Here is a 17,597-nt window from a genome sequence, read left to right as displayed (position 1 = left end):
CTGGGCCACTTCAACCCAAATGTCCATCTTGCCCAGGTGCTCAATCCGTCCTGGGCTCGTCGCGGTCGAATCCTCGTTCCACCCTTTCTGGAGCATGATCGTGGGTGGTGAGTTTCGCCATGTGGATTACCACCTGCATCGTTTTGGAGAACCGGTGTCGTCTTCGCCGAACCGTGCACCCTGAGACCCTTATTCCAGAGAGGCTGGGTCATCGATTCTGACAGCTCTGACAGCTCATTGGCAGGATTACTTGCTGAATACTGGGCCGATTGAGATGCTGAGTTCTCTTTGGATGCAGTGCAGCAGAATGTTGGGCCACACATGTCACAAGTCTGTTGTTCTAGACCCTACCCTCTTCCTACATCCCATGGGCCTAGAACTCCAACCACTGGTTGCACCGAGAACGGCATCACAGTCACTCCACTGCACGACAAACACGTCTGATATGAGCCTGCGCGACCTGCTCTTTGATGATCGAATCCAACGCAAGGAACCACCCTTTCATGCCAAATGGCTGATCTGCGAGAAGGGGCCTTCGTCAATATGATCTCTACGACCGTGGAAAGGCTGCGCAAGAGGAATCTGACATGCACTCGGAGTACCGAGCATGACTGTTGCATTCCCGGGCTACTTGACGGTGCGGCGCAAGAAAAAGTTCCCTGCTGGACCAGCAGACATGCGGACCAACATGGTTGTACGGGTCTTGATCGCTAACTCTTGTTTCCAGCATTTGTCAAGTTTGACGATGACAGGACTCAGCTGCAGGAGTTGTGTGCCCGCCTCCATTGGGACTTTGGTCTGCTCTGCCAGATCGCGGCAGAGTGGGAGGCACGAAACAGCAGCGACGCGAGCATGTTTGGATTCGACTCCACCATCTTCTTCTGCGAAACTGTATGGGGAGTCGAAAAGTGTCGGCGCAGCCAGTGGACTTCGAGTATCCAGCTGAAATATACCGAAGCATTCAATCAGGTGTACCTAGATGTCAGAAGCTGTCTCCGCCCCATAGACAGCAAAGGGAAAGGCGAGGGTTCATCTGCGATTGTGCCCTTTTTCGAGGCGCAGTCTGTGGAACAACATCACAGTCCAAGTCAGCATCTGCCGAACTCGGAGTAGTATGCCTCAATAGCTGGCCACGGGGAGAGATTTGATGCATTTCAGACGGGTTGCCACATCTAAAAGTCATATATACCGCTTGGTTGTCTTGGGTGGAGCACTCGGTACAGCCGGGTGGGAGATCAGGGACATGGTAATACAAGACTCAACTGATTTTTACTGCTAGCAGCCTGTACCTAAGTAGTAATAAAAGCCTTCTAACATGGGTCCGTTGATGAGATCAGGCCATCAGAGAGGGTCCGGTGGCATGAGTGTGGGAAAAATATTAGTCTTGAAAATGGCAATATAAAACGCCTGCTGGATTCTGGGGAAGCATCTCCGCGGCCACATTCATTCACCCCTTCGTCCACCGTTGAAAGCAATCCATCTCAATGCACAACGCGACGGCATTACGGGCTTGTCGGTTATCTTGAACCCCCACAACATGGAAATGTTCGGGAATTGGCAAAGGCACAGTCAGCATCGAGTCAAATTCATGGATGCCTCCCTCGACACTGGGCTTCATGTCCATGCCCGCGGAGTTCTGTCTATCTTATAATCCACCTTCCATTGAAACCTCTTTTTCCTGCATGTTCTCAACATGGTATCATGTGACGTGGCCTGAGAGGTCGCCTGTTGATTTTCGTACCCGATCGTTTTCCCCCAAGAGTGAGTGAAATCAAGAGGCGTTGACAAGGGTATATAAGGCCTGTGTCTGTCCTGAACGCTTGCAGAAGAATGGCCGCTCCCATCTCACCCACAAACCGGTAGCAATCCTGTTTCACTAAAATAGCCAGACCAAGATGCTTACCTCAACTGAAGTCCCTGGACCACTACGCAGTGATGAGGCAGATGTTGCTCCAGTCGAGCCATCGTGGTCTCCTCCAGCGCAGCGGCACGAGCTTAGCCCCGAGCACCAGAAGATCGTCAAGTCTACTGCGCCCGTGCTGGCCGAACACGGCGTTGCCATCACTTCGCACTTTTATAAACGCCTGCTGGACAACCACCCTGAACTGCGCAACATATTCAATTCGGCGCACCAGAGCACGGGAGGGCAACCTGCAGCTCTTGCACATGCGGTGTGGGCATATGCCGCCAACATCGACAACTTGGGCGCCTTGACCACTGCGGTTTCCCGGATCGCTCACAAACATGTCAGTCTCGGGATCACGCCCGACCAATATCCCATTGTTGGGGAGAACCTGCTCGCCTCCATCCAGGAGGTATTGGGGGACGCCATCACCCAACCCGTCTTGGACGCCTGGGCCGCGGCGTACCAGCAACTCGCCGATATCTTCATCGGCGTCGAGCGCAGCCTGTACGAAGCAGCCGAACACAGTCCCGGCGGCTGGACGGGATGGCGAAAGTTCAAAGTGGCTCGCAAAGTAATCGAGAGCGACGAGATTGTCTCGTTCTACTTGGAGCCCCTGGACGGAGGCCGGCTGCCGAACTTCAAGCCGGGCCAGTACATCTCGGTAAGAGTTTTCCTGCCGGAGCTGGGGGTGTACCAGCCTCGTCAATACAGTCTTTCCGACACGGACGACGGGAAACATTTCCGAATCTCGGTCAAGAAGGAGGTGGGCAATGGCCCCGCGACACCCCCGGGACGGGTGTCCAATATCCTGCATCAAAATCTGCCGGAAGGCGCAGAGCTGGACGTCAGTAACCCCTCTGGCGATTTCACCCTTGACGTTGGTGACTCGGACTCGGACGCGCCGGTCGTTCTGATCAGTGGGGGGGTCGGGATCACGCCCATGCTGTCCATGCTGGGGACGCTGGTTGACCGGGCGCCAACGCGGCCGGTGCTCTTCGTTCACGCGGCCCGCAACGGCAAGGTCCACGCCATGAAGGACTATCTGGCGCGCATCATCAGGGACAATCCCCAAGTGTCCAAGGTCGTCTTCTACGGAGAGACTGAGGCTGCGGAGCGCGAGGGCGTCGACTACGACTTTGTCGGCCGCATCGTGCTCGAGAACATCAAGGATAAAGTCCTCCTGCCTGGCGCGAGCTACTACCTGTGCGGTCCGGTACCGTTTATGCGCCTCCACCAAAAGGCTCTCGAGGACCTCGGCGTCCCCTCCGAGAGAATCCATTCTGAAGTGTTCGGCTCGGACGCAGGTTAATTAGTCATTTCATCTCATTGGAACAAATCCTGCACACACGCGAAGCAGCACAGCGGCGTTGGAAGAGGGACAATTAGACCTTGTATAGGAACATTTAGCTGTTTCTCCAAATAAAAATTTACCACAGCTTCTTTAGTGGGATATCATTCTCAATCCCACTTCAGCGGTACGAACAGGATCTTAGGAAATCCAGTGCAGTCTTCCACGTGAACCCTCGAGAAATATCTAGGTACACAAACTTTCTGTAGCTTCGCAGATTACTCCTCGGTGGTGCGGAGAGGGGGCGTTGGGACTGACTGTGGTGGTTGAAGGGTGGTTGTATAGACCGAGAGAGCTTATATTCGACCCGCCAAGGAATTCCGCCGCTGACATCGGCACCACTCCCCGCACTCGCCTTCTTACCACACCCCATTGCAGCTTCGCAACCAGGCACGAGCGCACCATTAACTAGGTACAAAGTATACACAACCCGTCAGTGTCCGGAGGCAATTTGACCTCGACTTCCAGACTTTCCTTCTCCCTCTTATTGCCGCCGGGGCCAGGCAAAGCCCACGCCATACTCCTTTGCAATGCTCCTCCTCGACTACCAGAATGTCCTCATCCAATCCCTCCTGACCGAGCGCTTCTCAGGCGTCCCTCCCACATCGATTGACCAGGTCGTCTCGGACTTTGACGGGGTGACGTTCCACATCTCGACGCCTTCGAGCAAAACGCAGATCCTCATCTCCCTGTCCATCAAATGCTACCGCGAGCTGCTGCAGTATGGCGCCGAGCAGGTCCTGCAGCGAGAGTACGGCAACTACATCACAAACACCGAGGCGGGCTACGACTTTAGCATTCTGGTGGACCTGGAGAACCTGCCACCCACGGCGGAAGAGAAGGAAGAGCTGGTGCGGCGGATCAGCCTGCTCAAGAGGAACGTCATGGCCGCGCCGTTCGAGAAGGCCTTTGACGAGTTCGCCGGTCTGGCTGAAGAAGCGAGCAAATACACCTCTGAATCCGCGCCGCAGGGCGTCAAGGAAGGCGGCGACGTGATGGCCATCCATTACCGCGAGGAAGAAGCCATCTACATCAAGGCGAGCCATGATCGCGTCACGGTCATATTCTCGACCATGTTCACGGACGCCGTGGATCGCATCTTTGCAAAGGTCTTTTTGCAGGAGTTTGTCGATGCCAGGCGGAGAGCCATCCAGAATGCGCCTCAGGTGCTCTTCCGCAGCGATCCGCCGTTGGAGTTGCAGGGTCTGAGGGGCGTTGGGAAGACGGGCGAAAAGGGTGAAATGGGCTTCATAACATTCGGTATGTTTTTATCCCACCTAATCCTGCGAGCTCCCGCTGCAATATAACTCTCCAGGCTAACGCAAAACCGCGCAGTGCTGTTCCCTCGACACCTCACCCGCCAGCGACGGGACGAGGTCATCTCCCACATCCAGACCTTCCGCGACTATTTCCACTACCACATCAAAGCCTCCAAGGCGTACATCCACTCGAGAATGAGACGTCGGACCGCGGATTTCTTGCAGGGTAAGCCTCTGACGCCCAAAAGTCAAAGTCATTTTATGAGGGGTTGGGAACTGACAAACCCGTCCCTTTTTTAGTTCTCAATCGTGCCAGACCGGAAGCCGAAGAACGCGAGAGGAAGACGGCAAGTGGTCGGACTTTCAGGGTGCAAGGCTAAAAACTCTTCCAAGCGGCAAGCCTACCGGCTGGAGTACGAGGTGATGCTGGGATGAATATGACCCGAAAAAATTTGCCTTTACGGAAGCATTTCTTCAACTAGAAACGACTCTCTAGACTTGTTGCCCACCCAAAAGGGCCTGGTAGGCCATTTGCACATCCGTAGTCCTGACTTGCTCTAAGGGCCTCAACTTCTTCAGATTTTTGTGTTCAACCTACTAGCTATCTATACAGTAGTCATGACGCTAGCATTGGAATACCAAGCCAACATGGGATTCTCCCCATTCCGCACCTCAGTCTGCTCCACAAGTGCCCAGCTCTCCAAAAACTGCCTGTGGGTCGACACCCTTGTGAGTTTTCCCGTGATGGCCCTGTAGATATCCTCCATCATGGCAAAATCCGTAGGGAAAAAAATGTCAAAGTAGCCCTGGTGCACAAACGGTGTAGACACCTGGACGTTGCGGCGCTGGTAGCGCGTCTGAACGACAGGTGCATTAAGACCTGGGACAGCGTCCGGGAGGTAGTTGAAGTCGGAAAGCACGAGGCGGTGGGCGGGGAAGTACTTGGCCAAAACGTCGAAGAACTCGAGAAGGCGGGTGGGTATGTACTCTGGTTTTGTGAGGTTGGGGGATAAGGGTAAGGAGTGGCGGAGTTGGCGTATAAAGCGAGGGTATTGCGTGATGGGGGTGATGAAGGGGGAGCGGGCGGCGAGGTCCCGAACGCGGAGATAGCGTAGTGCGAGAGGGTCGAGGTTGCGGGAGTAGAACTCGAAGAATTCGCCGTCTTCGTCGATCAGGACGCTGCCTTGTAAGGGCTGCTCCGTTTCCGGGTCGTAGCGGAGCGAATCGTGCGCGAAGTTGTCGATGACCTCGAGGGCGAGGAAGAAGCATGGCGAGTGGATGTACTCGTTCCAGTCGAAGATAGATCGATGGAGGATCTGGACGTGGTCCAAATGTTCTCCTGCGTAGGGGGACCTCTGGAGAGAGGTCAACTGCAACTCGGCCAGCGCGGAGGATATCTCGATGATCTTGAACTGCGTCCGACTGTAGACCTCCGGCTCGTATTCATAGATGTAGTCGAGGATGTTCCTCATCAGGGTTCCATTCCCCGCACCCATCTCGTAGATGATCAAATCGTGGTATGGGAACAAAGTCATTTTGTAATTTGTGACCAGGTACCGAGCAATGGCTTCGCCGTAATACGGCCGGAATAGTTCGGTCGGGGTATGCCAGAGCTGGCGCGTCTCATCCGGCTCGATCTCGTCCAGGGCATTTTCAAACTCGATATAGCTCAGGTCCACCAGGCGATTGAACTCGGCGCCGTCCTTGATGGAGGCGAAATCAAAGGGTTTCCCGGCATTGAAGATTGTCGCGTGCTTTGTGAAGTAGCCGTAGTTGGGGTTGTATAGGCTGTCTGTGCCTCCTGTTAGTGGAAAGGTTCTAGAGGTCTAGACCCAAGCCTCACCGTCAATAAATTCCCTCGTCAGCATTTTGACTCGCCGCGGCCGCTGGGTTCTGTGGCGTAGGTCCTGTGCCGTGACTCGAGGGTATTCCTTGAGCTGTCTTGACATGTCCTTGGGGAAGGCATCAATTCTCTGCTGCCATGAGCTGCCTCCTCCCGCATCATCTTGCTTGCGTCGAAGTGCATATGTCCGCCGCTGCTGTTGAATCGAGGGTGCTGGTGCTGGATGGGGAAGGGATGGTTGTCTGCGAGTACATTGCTGCAGTCGAAGGCAATTCCGTGACGGTCTCGTGAACAGCTGTTGAAAGATGCGGGTGACGGCCGGCGAGTCCATCAGAGGGTCAACACCACCTGCAGGAGCGCAGGGCAGAGATGGTGCTGAACAGGTGAGATAGATCTCCCAGGCACCGCTGACCGAGACCGGGGGCGGAACAGTAACGCAGCTAAGAGCCCAGTTCAATGGAATTGAAAGCAAAATGCGGAGTATTAGTTGCTAAAGATCCGTTTCGGGCAAAGTCTGATCTGCTACAGTGGATCATTGAGCCAGGGCTTTCATTACGGAAAAGAACCGAGACTTGATCTTTCATCCTCTGCCATTCGCAACAGAGTCTACACTGGTACCTTGGGGTGTGAATGTTTCCATCACAATAAGAGGTAGGGAAAAGTCGATGATACTTTGCCATAAGTGATAGTTCTCGAGCAACGTTCTCAGCCTAGCGACTCAAGATTCTACCTATATCAACAGAACAAATACGTCCTCGTTCAACTCCTGGTGCAATCAGAACAGCAGAGCACTATTATGCAATGGACAGATCGTCCCTTCATCATCGGTATTGCTTCTGGCCTTGCCATTGCTGTCATCGTTGATCAGCTCCGTCAGTTCTACGACAGCCACACCTCGGCCTCAAGGGACCAACGACGGCCTCCATACTCCCAATCCCATGTGGACGAAACCATAAATTCAAAGGGAGTGAACCAGATATCTCCTCCACCCGTCGGCAATGGCATAGAATCGACCATAGGTTCCACGCCTCTTATCGTCATTCCCTCACTTTCAGGCTTCACCGGCTGCACAATCCTCGCCAAATGCGAACACCTCAACGGTGCCGGTGGCTCACCCAAAGATCGGGTCGCGCTGTCAATCCTCACTCGAGCGGAAGCGCAGGGCCTCCTTACGCCTCACACTGGAGACACCGTCTACGAGGGAACGGTTGGGTCAACGGGGATATCATTGGCAACTTTATGCCGCGCAAAGGGCTATCTGGCCCACATTTGCATGCCGAACGATCAATCTCATGAAAAATCCAACCTCTTGTTGAAACTTGGTGCGGTTGTGGAACGAGTCCCGCCCGCGCCGATAGTAGACCAAGAGCATTTCGTCAACCGCGCTCGCAATCTCGCCCGGGAACACACGGAAAACCCGGAGAAGAAAGGCAGAGGATACTTTGCCAACCAGTTTGAAACAGAGGCCAATTGGCGAGCGCATTACGAAGGCACAGGGCCCGAGATATATGCTCAGTGCCAGGGCCACATCGATGCATTTACCGCGGGCGCGGGGACAGGAGGAACGATATCAGGCGTGGCTACGTATCTTAAAGAAAAGCTGCCAGACGTTCAAGTTGTCCTTGCAGACCCTCACGGTTCGGGGCTGTATAACAAAATCAAACATGGCGTCATGTTCCATTCACTGGAGAAGGAAGGGACCAGGAGAAGAGATCAAGTCGATACGATTGTGGAGGGCATCGGGTTGACTCGCTCCACCCTGAATTTCGAGCAGGGAAGGGAGTTAATTGACGATGCCGTCAAGGTGAACGACCAGCAGGCGATGAATATGGCGAGACTGCTGGTCGAGAGGGATGGCATATTTGTAGGGAGCAGTAGCGCTGTGAACTGTGAGTACCTCCCTATCCCGCACCATGTTTCTCGCTCAGCGAATTGATCCCCAACATGAAGGTGTCGCTGCTTTACAAACTGCACTCAAATTAGGGCCCGGTCATACGGTCGTCACGATTCTGTGTGACTCTGGTATGCGCCACCTGTCCAAGTTCTGGGCACGGATAGGTGAAATTGGAGGGGAGGCACGCACGACCCTCGAGGATATCCTTGAAGGCAGACGGTTGGACTGAAGCACCTTGCCACCAACTCTTTCATCTTCGACGGAACAGCTCTTCGTCGGAATCAGGCTCCACTTTGACAGATACATGATGCGCCGGTAACCCTTCGTGCTCACCCTGTGCCTGTGGCGATGTATTTGTCCGCTGTGTTGATGCGGTAGGTCCTTTTCCAACCGAACACCAGAGATTTTCCAACCATATTTCGGCCAATTTATTTCCGATCTCGCTCTGGTGGCGATGTTTGAAATGTGATACAAACGTCCCAACGTCTCGTTTTGGGTTCTGACAGAGCTCCTCCAAAAGACACAGCTCCGCCTCCGACCATTCTCTTGAAGCATCGTTGGCAAGACCAGACAGTGTCCGGTATCTGTCATAGACATCATTGAGAGCAAGTCCAGTCTTGTGTGTTCGAAGAGCTCGGCATTCCGCGATTTCATCGAAAGACAACCCGGCGCCCTCATGCAATTCAACCAGGGTTTTAAAGTCGGAAACGATCAGTCTTGGTAGGCGCGCCGGCCTGCTGTTGTATGACACGTAAACGCGGATATACTCCAGGTCATGCACATCGTCATCATCTATTTCGCCCATGTCATAATTCTTTGCCAGTTTGGCCCAGTGCCTGAAGACACCTGCCTTGCAGGCCCACTGGCGAGAGCAATAAAAACAAGAGCCTTCCCTCATCTGCACGACCTGTTCGTCCTCTGTATCTTTTGTCTCTTGTCCGCTGTCGGTACTCTCTTCTCCTTCGTCCTGTCGGTCAGAAAACCCGTCTTGAAGCGGATCTGCCGATTCGGCACGAGTACGTCGACTCACAGCAGCTTGACACGCCGTTCTCTTGGTTGACCGGTTAGGCGGCTTCCAGAGAGACTTTGCAGCACCTGGGGAGGCAGTCCGCTGATCTCGTGGATTAGGTAGAGGGACTGACGGCGTCTTGGACTTCGAGGCAGATCTGGGCCGCTCCGAAGGAACGAGATTCGTGGGGAGACGCCAGGCCGGCTCGATATGGGCTTGAGCAGCAACACTTCTAGTTCTTCGTATAATTGCCAACACCTCCGGACCAAGCCTAGGTCCAAACTTCTCAAGAATGGCATCGTCATCCACCTCCTCGTGTGGAATTTCGAACTCGAGTAGCGAATCGGTGGTCTTGGGATTAGATGAATCTTGAAGTTGAACTTGGAACAAAGAGTCAGGACTTGTCGATCTTTCCGGCTGTTGCACCCCCTCGAAAAGTGAATCATGGTCAGAGTCGACTGTACCAGATTGGACAGTGTTGTGGCTTTCTCTTGCATCAGGAGGCGTAACGTATGATGCGCGAGCATGGATGGGCACAAATAATTCCTCGTCGCTGTCCACAGGATCCATTTCCTGGTCGTCAACTGCCATTGCAGCATTCTCGGCGATTTCCTCGATACTCATGATGACCTCGTCTGCACCCTCATTGGAGTACTCTTGTGCACCGTCTTGAAGCTCAGTCATTGCTCTGAGCAACGATTTCCCCTTTGTAGAGTATGCGCCTCCTGGATCCGTCTCATCTTCCATTGATTGCACATGGCCGTTATTCACTACTATGGACATAGTATCCATGTCTATCTCGTCACCAATACCGGAAAAGTCGTGGGAGTACTTCTCAAAGATCGATTCAAAACGCGATTTCAGCAAGTGATCATTTCTCAACCGTCGGGTGCCGAGATCTTCGTCCAGGCCAGGATCAGAGGAACGGTTGGCGAACATAGAGAGGCGTGGCCTCTTACGGAACGGTTCGTCCATTGCGACACTGTGCGGCAATGTCTGAACGAGGTGGTTAGAGCAGAAGTTAGAAGCGGACAATGGTGGTGTTGGAAAGAGGGCAACGAGGGGTATTGGACTGCCTCGTACATGGGCCTCAAATTCCGCAGGCGCGTCGCGCGTTTGGTGTTCCGTACCGAGTACAGCGCCTTCAACGTCATCCGGCACTTTTCGCAGTTCGCAGTTCGCAGTTCGCACTTCACACTCTGCATACATTCTACCATCACCATTAAAAACCAGCAAAGATGTATTGCCAGAAGTGTCGACAGCCTGTTCGCTTCGATAGCTCGCTCGAGAATATCAATCCGGCGTCCTTTGACCTGCTCGTTGGTCTGTCAAGCCCTTGCCGCTTCTCTTCTGCCTAATACTGACTATCACTCAGCATCCACGGGCAAGTCTCAACTGAACAATGTGACCTCCACCGTCTCTCGCATGAACTATCCACAAGAAAGAAAGGAACTATATGACCGTGTCTCCCTCCAAACGAACTCTCCGGTTTACAAGAGATCTATTGCCGCGCCAAAAGATGAGGCGATTCCAGCTCGTCGGCCGGACCAACCAAACGGCAATCCTGACATGTCATTTATTGAAATCACACAGTCACAAGTTGCTCTGACCGGCAAGGAACATCAGAATCGAAAAGTACAAAGCGCTAGTCCGGGAATCAATGGTTCCGACCCTGTTCCTATGACGGATCCTAAGTTGTCTGATACGAAGAGTCAGGTTGAAGACCTGTTTGCCATCCTCTCATCCCACTCGGACATCGATCATCCCATGTGTCAGGAATGCACTTCCATGATTCTGTCTCAATATGCGACACGCCTGGGCAGTGCCAACAGGGAAAGAGACGCCTACGCCGGCTTCCTCAAATCAGTCCAAAACCTCACCTCCGAGACTCGGCGGCCCTCAGATGCAAACCGGGCCAGAGGGACTATTTACGAGCAACTAGAATCTACCGAAGCCGAAATGAGAAAAGTGGATGTGGAGATTGCGGCTCTGGAGGAGCAGTTGCGGCACGAGGAACTAGAGCAACAAGCGTACTGGAATTCGCGAAACTCCATCGATGACAATCTATACCATACGATCACACATTTATCATTTCTTAGAGAGAAACAAACCCATGACTTCCGCCAGCTTGAGCGGCTGCAGCGCACGAATGTTTACAACGACACTTTTTGCATCGGCCATGATGGCTACTTTGGCACGATAAACGGGCTCCGTCTCGGCCGTTTGCCCAATCAAAATGTTGACTGGTCTGAGATCAATGCTGCATGGGGCCAAACCTTGCTGCTGCTAGCCACTGTTGCAGAAAGACTGAAGTTCACATTTCAGGGTTATCGTCTGCGACCTCAAGGGAGCACGTCTCGCATAGAAAAGCTTGAGTACCCCCAACAACCTCCCGACATCCAGAGACAGCAATCAGTGGGCCGCGATGGAGGGTTGCGTTCAGCTGCCGCGAATCCTGAACCCAAGGTCACCCCGCTCAACCTATTCAGCAGCGGCGACATGGCAATCGGACGCATTCTGAACCATTGGAAGTTTGACGCTGGCATGGTGGCCTTTCTCGACTGCTTGGGGCAACTGGGAAAATACGTCGAGAAGACTTCCAGCGTCGACATAAACCCCAAACCATCCGTACGGAACGCGACAATAAGGAACACACCATCCAAAAGAGTATTACCCTACGGGATACAGGGTGATAAAATAGGGGATGTTTCGATCAAGCTAGGGGTTGGTTTTCATCAAGATGAGAACTTCACCAAAGCTTGTAAATATGCCTTGACTTGTTGCAAGTTCCTCCTGGCTCATGTCAGCAACCTCGAAAGTCAGAAGGAAGCGTGATTATTTCACGACGAAGATCAGGACAGAGCACATGCTTGGCCGGATACAAGGCCAGAACATTGACTCAGAGGGGTTGAGTCGGACTCGAAGCAACCCCTGGCTTTCAGTTTCCAGAGGGAAGAATTCGACATCGAGCCAAGCCTTCAAAGAAGCCTTTCACCAACTGGAGCAGACCGGTTGCAGCTCGTGATGCTCTCTATCCGGGGTTGCGGTTCAAGGCTGAAAATACTTGATATGGGGCATTCTGGAGACTAGCCATTTCGAGTCCGTCAAAACGCCCTCGTGATAGGTTGCAGCAATGGTGCACGAGCATAGCGAGAAGACGGTCGTCAGGGTGCGCTTCAGCCCCTTCATCACCTAAAAACTGACTAATGAGCGTTCCAGATGTGGCAGTAGTTCGAGAAGCAAGCAGCGTTCCCAAAGGTCAATCTCGTGATGTCGATGCATTTGATTTGACGCATTGGTGGCCTGGCTGCAGTAGTTGAGTAATCGGCCGTTTCTCTGCATCAGGTAAGCCACAGGGTCTCCGACACCAAAAACACCGCAATTACCCAATCTCAAGACAGCATGGTTACAACATTCATACTGCCTTTGCGGCCGTTACCACCTTGAGGTGTTTCACCCCGAGGGCTTTGACAAACAGCCTGAGCAGCAAAATGAACCGCTTTCACCCCGCCCGTTTGTATAGAATGCAAATAGCGAACATTCCGCCTCGTGGGCAACGCCATCACTCCAGATTTACCCTTCCCTTGTGCCGCGATCTACTGACGCGCCGGCGCCGCTTCTGAAGTGGCCCAGTCACTGCCAGTATTTGTTCATCTCGCCGACTTCTTGCGCTGTCTCTGCCATGGAGCATATTACCCATTCTAGCGCCCGGGAGCTTCGTTTTGTCGCCGTCAGCGGCCAGAAGGCTCATCCGACCACAGACAAGAAAGAGCGCAGCTCGGTGCGTGCCTTCGTGATGCGAGATTATCTCAGACAGAAGAGTGATCCCACATCAAAGTTTACCCCTGCAAACGTTGGCGAGCGCATGGCTTCGCATATATCACGATTTCGATCCGCCAGACCTTCTTCGACCGTAAAGCCCAGGAAGCGGAGAATGGCAGCAACCCGTGATCGCAGATCAGGGGGAAAGCCGAAGAGTCAGCGATTGCTCGTCCCAGCACTGCCCGAATCAAAAGAGGAACATTCAAGGATCTCACGGCTCCACGATCTGGACGCGTTAGATCCTTTCGGCACGTTGGACGTTGATCTCGACGGACCGCAAACCCAAAGTCTTCTCCAATACTATCAGACTTCTTTCTGGGCCAACTCGTTTGCTTGCAATCCCGAGGCGAGATGGATTTCTGTTGCACTGATGGACCCAGCAATCATCCATGCGACATTGAGTTTAGTAGCAATCCACAGAAGAGACTGTTTCTCGATAGATCTGTCCAAGGTCTACTTCAAGCACCGGGGCGAAGCCATGCAAATTGTTGCGCGGAGGCTGAACAATCTGCAAGAATCTCTCAGCGATGAGACATTGGGCGCGGTAGCGCTTCTCTCCAGCTCCGACAACCACTTTGACTGGCCTGAGGATGCTCAAACGACCCATTCACAGGGCCTAGGCCATTTGATTTCCATGCGTGGCGGTATGGAGACTCTCAATTCGAATAGACACATTCAGAGGGTGGTCGGATGGGCGGACTTGCTGCAGGCCGCTATGCATGGTACCAGACTTCGAACCCGGATGCCCAGCGTGGTAGAAGGAGCTTCAGCTGACGGTCTGATTCCGGACGTTGACAGCGAAGAGGCGCAAGTGACTCCGCCAGGTATTGTCTTGCAGGATCTGCCTCAAGGCACAGGAGATGTGCTGCGACAACTCCGCATTTTGTCGTCTTTAAAGACAGTCCTACTCCAGGACCGCCAACAACAATTATGTCGGACCTTTAGCAATCTACTTTGGAAACTCGAGTATTCTATCCTCGATGTGCCAGAGAGACCGGCGAGCGCGGCTGACCACAGTCATGAGCATGCACTCACCCAAGACAGGCTGATGGAAATCGTGGTGGGGATCGCTACGCTGATATTTTCATATCTTACTCTCCGGGACCTTGCTGCACCGATACTCTACCTCAGGCTGAGCGGCCGGTTGAGGGCTTATGTATCCGCAATGATGACTCCTCTGCAAAAACCACAAAAGCACGCGGAACCAGCCAATACTGAGGGCCAGCTCCTGGGTGATGAGTTTCTGGGCGACAGCCAGCTCGCCATTTTCTTGTGGTCGCTTTATCTCGGTTGGCGCGGCTCACAAAACGACGTGAAGAACCGGACCTGGTTCGCAGAACAAGTTGCACAGCTTTGCTGGAGACACGGAATCCTGTCGCATGAGACAATCAGGGGGAAGATCCAGAGCGTGATCCCCCAAGCGCAAGACTCGTTGAAGATTGAAGAAGGGTTCTGGGACGAGGTAGAAGATATTATATGGTCGGAGATGATCTCTCTGCACTAGCAATGATGAGACCAATCGATGTGTATAGAGAGGACCGTGCCTTGATTCGAGAAAATGAAGTGTTTTAAAACATTTGAATCTGTGGAGTGAACAATTGTCAGCCACTATACGCGCTTCTCCTCACAGATCGCGCCTCCGCCCACCCTTCACATTTATCGCGTTCGGCCGTCGCGTCATGAAAAAGTGTCCACCTTGAATCTTGACCTGTTATTGATCGTCACATCATAGCCCGTTTCTTTTGCATGCCACCGTCACGATGGCACGAGGAAGACAGGAACCTGCCGAGCAATCCGACTTTGAAAAGCAACGGCTCGCAAACATCGCCGAACGAGACGCCCTCCTCAAAAAGTTGACCCAAGAAGCGCAGCAAGCGGGCCTGTATTCCAATGCGCCCTCCACGCAACAGGGTCAAAAGCGAGCCTCCAGGCCCAAGGGCCCACCTGCAAAGCGAGTGAAAAAAGAGCCCGTAGACGTCGGCCCTCGTCGCACGTCCTCACGACTGGCGGGTCTGCAGGCGGACAGCGAAGTTGCGAAGCAGAAGGCCGAGGTCGAATATGAACAACAAAAGGAGGTCGAGAGGCAGAAGAGACAACGTGTCACGGGTGACCTCAACTTTGCAGCTGAAGGGACCAATCTGATTGGGACGGATGTGATCCTCAAGGGCGTCGCGAAGCCGTACGAGCGCACCTTTGACGAGGAGGATGTTTCGGGGACGACAGACAAGGACCTCAAGAAGCTCAGGGAGAGGATGAGCTCACTGGCTCTGTGGGATCGATGGGAGCCGAATCGCATCAAGATCACGCCCGAGAGGATCTACAGTATGGCGTTCCACCCGACGACGTCGAAACCCATCGTCTTCGCGGGCGACAAGTTGGGATCGTTGGGGATTGTGGATGCTTCGCAGCAAGCGGATTCGAACGTCAAAGAGGAAGAAGCAGACGACGAAGATGTAGAAGATGCAGATCCTCAAATCACGCATATAAAACCCCATACCCGCACCATAAGCGCGATGCACAGTCACCCGTCGAAACCCCAGACACTATACACATCCTCGTACGACTCTTCGATCCGCGCGACCGACCTCTCCAAATCTGTGGCCGTCGAGGTATACGGCCCCTCCGATCGAGAAGACGACGAGCCCATCTCCGGTGTCGACATGTCCGCGACCGATCCGCACACCTTGTATTTTACGACTTTAAACGGCGCTTTTGGACGGCACGACTCGCGCCAACCGCCCTCTGCGTGCGAGTTGTTCCAGCTCTCCGAGAAGAAGATCGGCGGGTTCAGCTTACACCCTTTGCTTCCGCACTACGTGGCCACGGCATCCCTCGACCGGTACATGCGGTTGTGGGATTTGCGCAAATTGACCAAGAAGTTACCCACGCTGGTGGGTGAGCATGAATCAAGATTGAGTGTGAGTCACGCAGCATTCAATACCGCCGGACAAGTGGCGACCACGAGCTACGACGACACGATCAAGATCCACTCGTTTGGCGTGGGCAAGGATGCAAAAAAAGGGACGCAGGCGCTAGAGACCATGAGTTCCTGGGCGGCGGGCTTTCAAATGGAGGAAGAGGCCATGAAGCCCGAGGTTGTGGTGAGGCATAATAACCAGACGTGAGTTTTGAGAGCCGCAGTGTTCTTGGACATGGACCTTCCCTTTGGGAGGTGAGGGTGGTAGTATACTGACCTTCATGTTTGTTCTTGCAGAGGTCGATGGACCACCATTCTCAAACCGCGCTGGCAGACTTACCCCGAAGACAACATCCAGAAGCTGGTCGTGGGAAACATGAACCGGTAAGGACGCCATGACTATTCCATTTCTATCGCTTTCGTTTCCGATTGAATTACCTTTCTAATATATCTCTCAGGTTTGTCGACGTCTACGCCGCCAACGGCGATCAGCTCGCCCAGCTCGGCGGCGAAGGCATCACCGCTGTTCCGGCTGTTGCCGTCTTCCACCCCTCCAAGGACTGGATTGCCGGAGGCACCTCGAGTGGGAAACTGTGTTTGTGGATGTAGATACTACCTACTAGTATGCGACGACGGAGCCTGTACCGAGTACCACATATCTACCATATATCGTCCCGCACGTACCACAGATCATTTCAGAAGACGTAACTCGTACCCTGCCTGTTATTCGCGCTCTCTGTGCCGATATGGCTCGACCAAGGCCTCTACCTCTTCACCAGTCTGAAGAACCTGTTTGTGTATGGATGGCTTTCTTGGCTCTGAAGTTCACATCAGGGGCAGACTTTGTCAAGGGAGAGAAAACATTGGGCAACTTCCAGAAGAGGTTCGGGTGATTTCTTTTGGTTTCTCTTGGGTCAGGAGCAATTCGAGCGATGAGTGACGCTAGTTGATGGCGTCACTCGGCGGCTTGATGTGGTGACTGTGAATGCCCAGGTGCGTTCCGACTGTCAAGATTGGATGAAACGCATGGGAGGCACAAAACAGAAAGTGAGCAATAGGTGATGAGGATGGCATGGATCTGAAGGGAACGCCTCACCACATGTTCGATGAACATACCTAAGGTACCGTATCCGCACGATCGTGATAGCCTCCCAACCAGGACGAGGTAAGCTGAGTGTGTGTGCGCCTCTTCCTCCCCACCTCCTCTTGGGTTCCTCTCAAGACCAATCCGCGTGTTCTGACCTAATATTATTTAGTTGGCGAGGTTTTGTCTTAGTAGGCGAGCCACGGAGCCCAATCTCGGGCGGCCGTTGAGGGCGACCATCGACCATAACCAATACCAAACATAAGCCAAGCAGCTAACCAAGTGTTTGTGGCAAATCTGGGTTGGCAAAGTCGCATCGAGCCATTCAGCAGGCAAATCTGGCCAGCCCCAGGTGTCCAAGGTGTCCAAGCCTTCCCTAAGCCTCACAAGCCTGCGCTCCGGGCGTGTTCAATTGTTCCCGGTTGGTGAGTGGCGTCAGCTGTGACTTTGGTGCCAGTCACCCACAGTCTCCCACAGTCACCTGTATTTGTAGGGCGGGATCCCCCTGCAGCGGA

At 53.5% G+C, this 17,597-nt stretch overlaps 9 protein-coding genes across 9 annotated transcripts; 7 read left to right on the top strand and 2 right to left on the bottom strand.

Annotated features, from left to right (window-relative positions):
* Positions 1 to 607: 607 nt before the first annotated feature.
* On the top strand, positions 608 to 1,113 carry Z520_03599 (uncharacterized protein; the record flags this gene model as incomplete). Its single annotated transcript, XM_016774109.1, has 2 exons — positions 608 to 694; positions 739 to 1,113. 2 exons carry the CDS (start codon positions 608 to 610, stop codon positions 1,111 to 1,113), a joined length of 462 nt encoding a protein of 153 aa, XP_016635055.1.
* Positions 1,114 to 1,895: 782 nt separating this feature from the next.
* Z520_03598 (uncharacterized protein) lies at positions 1,896 to 3,215 on the top strand (the record flags this gene model as incomplete). The annotated part of the gene is made up of 1 exon (XM_016774108.1): positions 1,896 to 3,215. The coding sequence occupies one exon, from the start codon at positions 1,896 to 1,898 to the stop codon at positions 3,213 to 3,215; it is 1,320 nt and encodes a 439-aa protein (XP_016635054.1).
* Positions 3,216 to 3,784: 569 nt separating this feature from the next.
* On the top strand, positions 3,785 to 4,893 carry Z520_03597 (uncharacterized protein; the record flags this gene model as incomplete). The annotated part of the gene is made up of 3 exons (XM_016774107.1): positions 3,785 to 4,514; positions 4,590 to 4,739; positions 4,814 to 4,893. The coding sequence occupies 3 exons, from the start codon at positions 3,785 to 3,787 to the stop codon at positions 4,891 to 4,893; spliced, it is 960 nt and encodes a 319-aa protein (XP_016635053.1).
* A 225-nt stretch (positions 4,894 to 5,118) lies between these two features.
* On the bottom strand, positions 5,119 to 6,687 carry Z520_03596 (uncharacterized protein; the record flags this gene model as incomplete). The annotated part of the gene is made up of 2 exons (XM_016774106.1): positions 5,119 to 6,314; positions 6,357 to 6,687. 2 exons carry the CDS (start codon positions 6,685 to 6,687, stop codon positions 5,119 to 5,121), a joined length of 1,527 nt encoding a protein of 508 aa, XP_016635052.1.
* A 465-nt stretch (positions 6,688 to 7,152) lies between these two features.
* Positions 7,153 to 8,479, top strand: Z520_03595 (uncharacterized protein; the record flags this gene model as incomplete). The annotated part of the gene is made up of 2 exons (XM_016774105.1): positions 7,153 to 8,245; positions 8,340 to 8,479. 2 exons carry the CDS (start codon positions 7,153 to 7,155, stop codon positions 8,477 to 8,479), a joined length of 1,233 nt encoding a protein of 410 aa, XP_016635051.1.
* A 21-nt stretch (positions 8,480 to 8,500) lies between these two features.
* On the bottom strand, positions 8,501 to 10,234 carry Z520_03594 (uncharacterized protein; the record flags this gene model as incomplete). The annotated part of the gene is made up of 1 exon (XM_016774104.1): positions 8,501 to 10,234. The coding sequence occupies one exon, from the start codon at positions 10,232 to 10,234 to the stop codon at positions 8,501 to 8,503; it is 1,734 nt and encodes a 577-aa protein (XP_016635050.1).
* Positions 10,235 to 10,497: 263 nt separating this feature from the next.
* On the top strand, positions 10,498 to 12,094 carry Z520_03593 (uncharacterized protein; the record flags this gene model as incomplete). The annotated part of the gene is made up of 2 exons (XM_016774103.1): positions 10,498 to 10,582; positions 10,635 to 12,094. The coding sequence occupies 2 exons, from the start codon at positions 10,498 to 10,500 to the stop codon at positions 12,092 to 12,094; spliced, it is 1,545 nt and encodes a 514-aa protein (XP_016635049.1).
* Positions 12,095 to 12,941: 847 nt separating this feature from the next.
* On the top strand, positions 12,942 to 14,585 carry Z520_03592 (uncharacterized protein; the record flags this gene model as incomplete). Its single annotated transcript, XM_016774102.1, has 1 exon — positions 12,942 to 14,585. One exon carries the CDS (start codon positions 12,942 to 12,944, stop codon positions 14,583 to 14,585), a length of 1,644 nt encoding a protein of 547 aa, XP_016635048.1.
* A 256-nt stretch (positions 14,586 to 14,841) lies between these two features.
* Z520_03591 (uncharacterized protein) lies at positions 14,842 to 16,607 on the top strand (the record flags this gene model as incomplete). The annotated part of the gene is made up of 3 exons (XM_016774101.1): positions 14,842 to 16,202; positions 16,296 to 16,382; positions 16,457 to 16,607. 3 exons carry the CDS (start codon positions 14,842 to 14,844, stop codon positions 16,605 to 16,607), a joined length of 1,599 nt encoding a protein of 532 aa, XP_016635047.1.
* Between the last annotated feature and the right edge of the window lie 990 nt (positions 16,608 to 17,597).

Source organism: Fonsecaea multimorphosa (assembly GCF_000836435.1).
Source record: "Fonsecaea multimorphosa CBS 102226 unplaced genomic scaffold supercont1.5, whole genome shotgun sequence".
NCBI classification, from domain to species: domain Eukaryota; kingdom Fungi; phylum Ascomycota; class Eurotiomycetes; order Chaetothyriales; family Herpotrichiellaceae; genus Fonsecaea; species Fonsecaea multimorphosa.
This window is presented reverse-complemented; position numbering and strand designations above follow the sequence as displayed.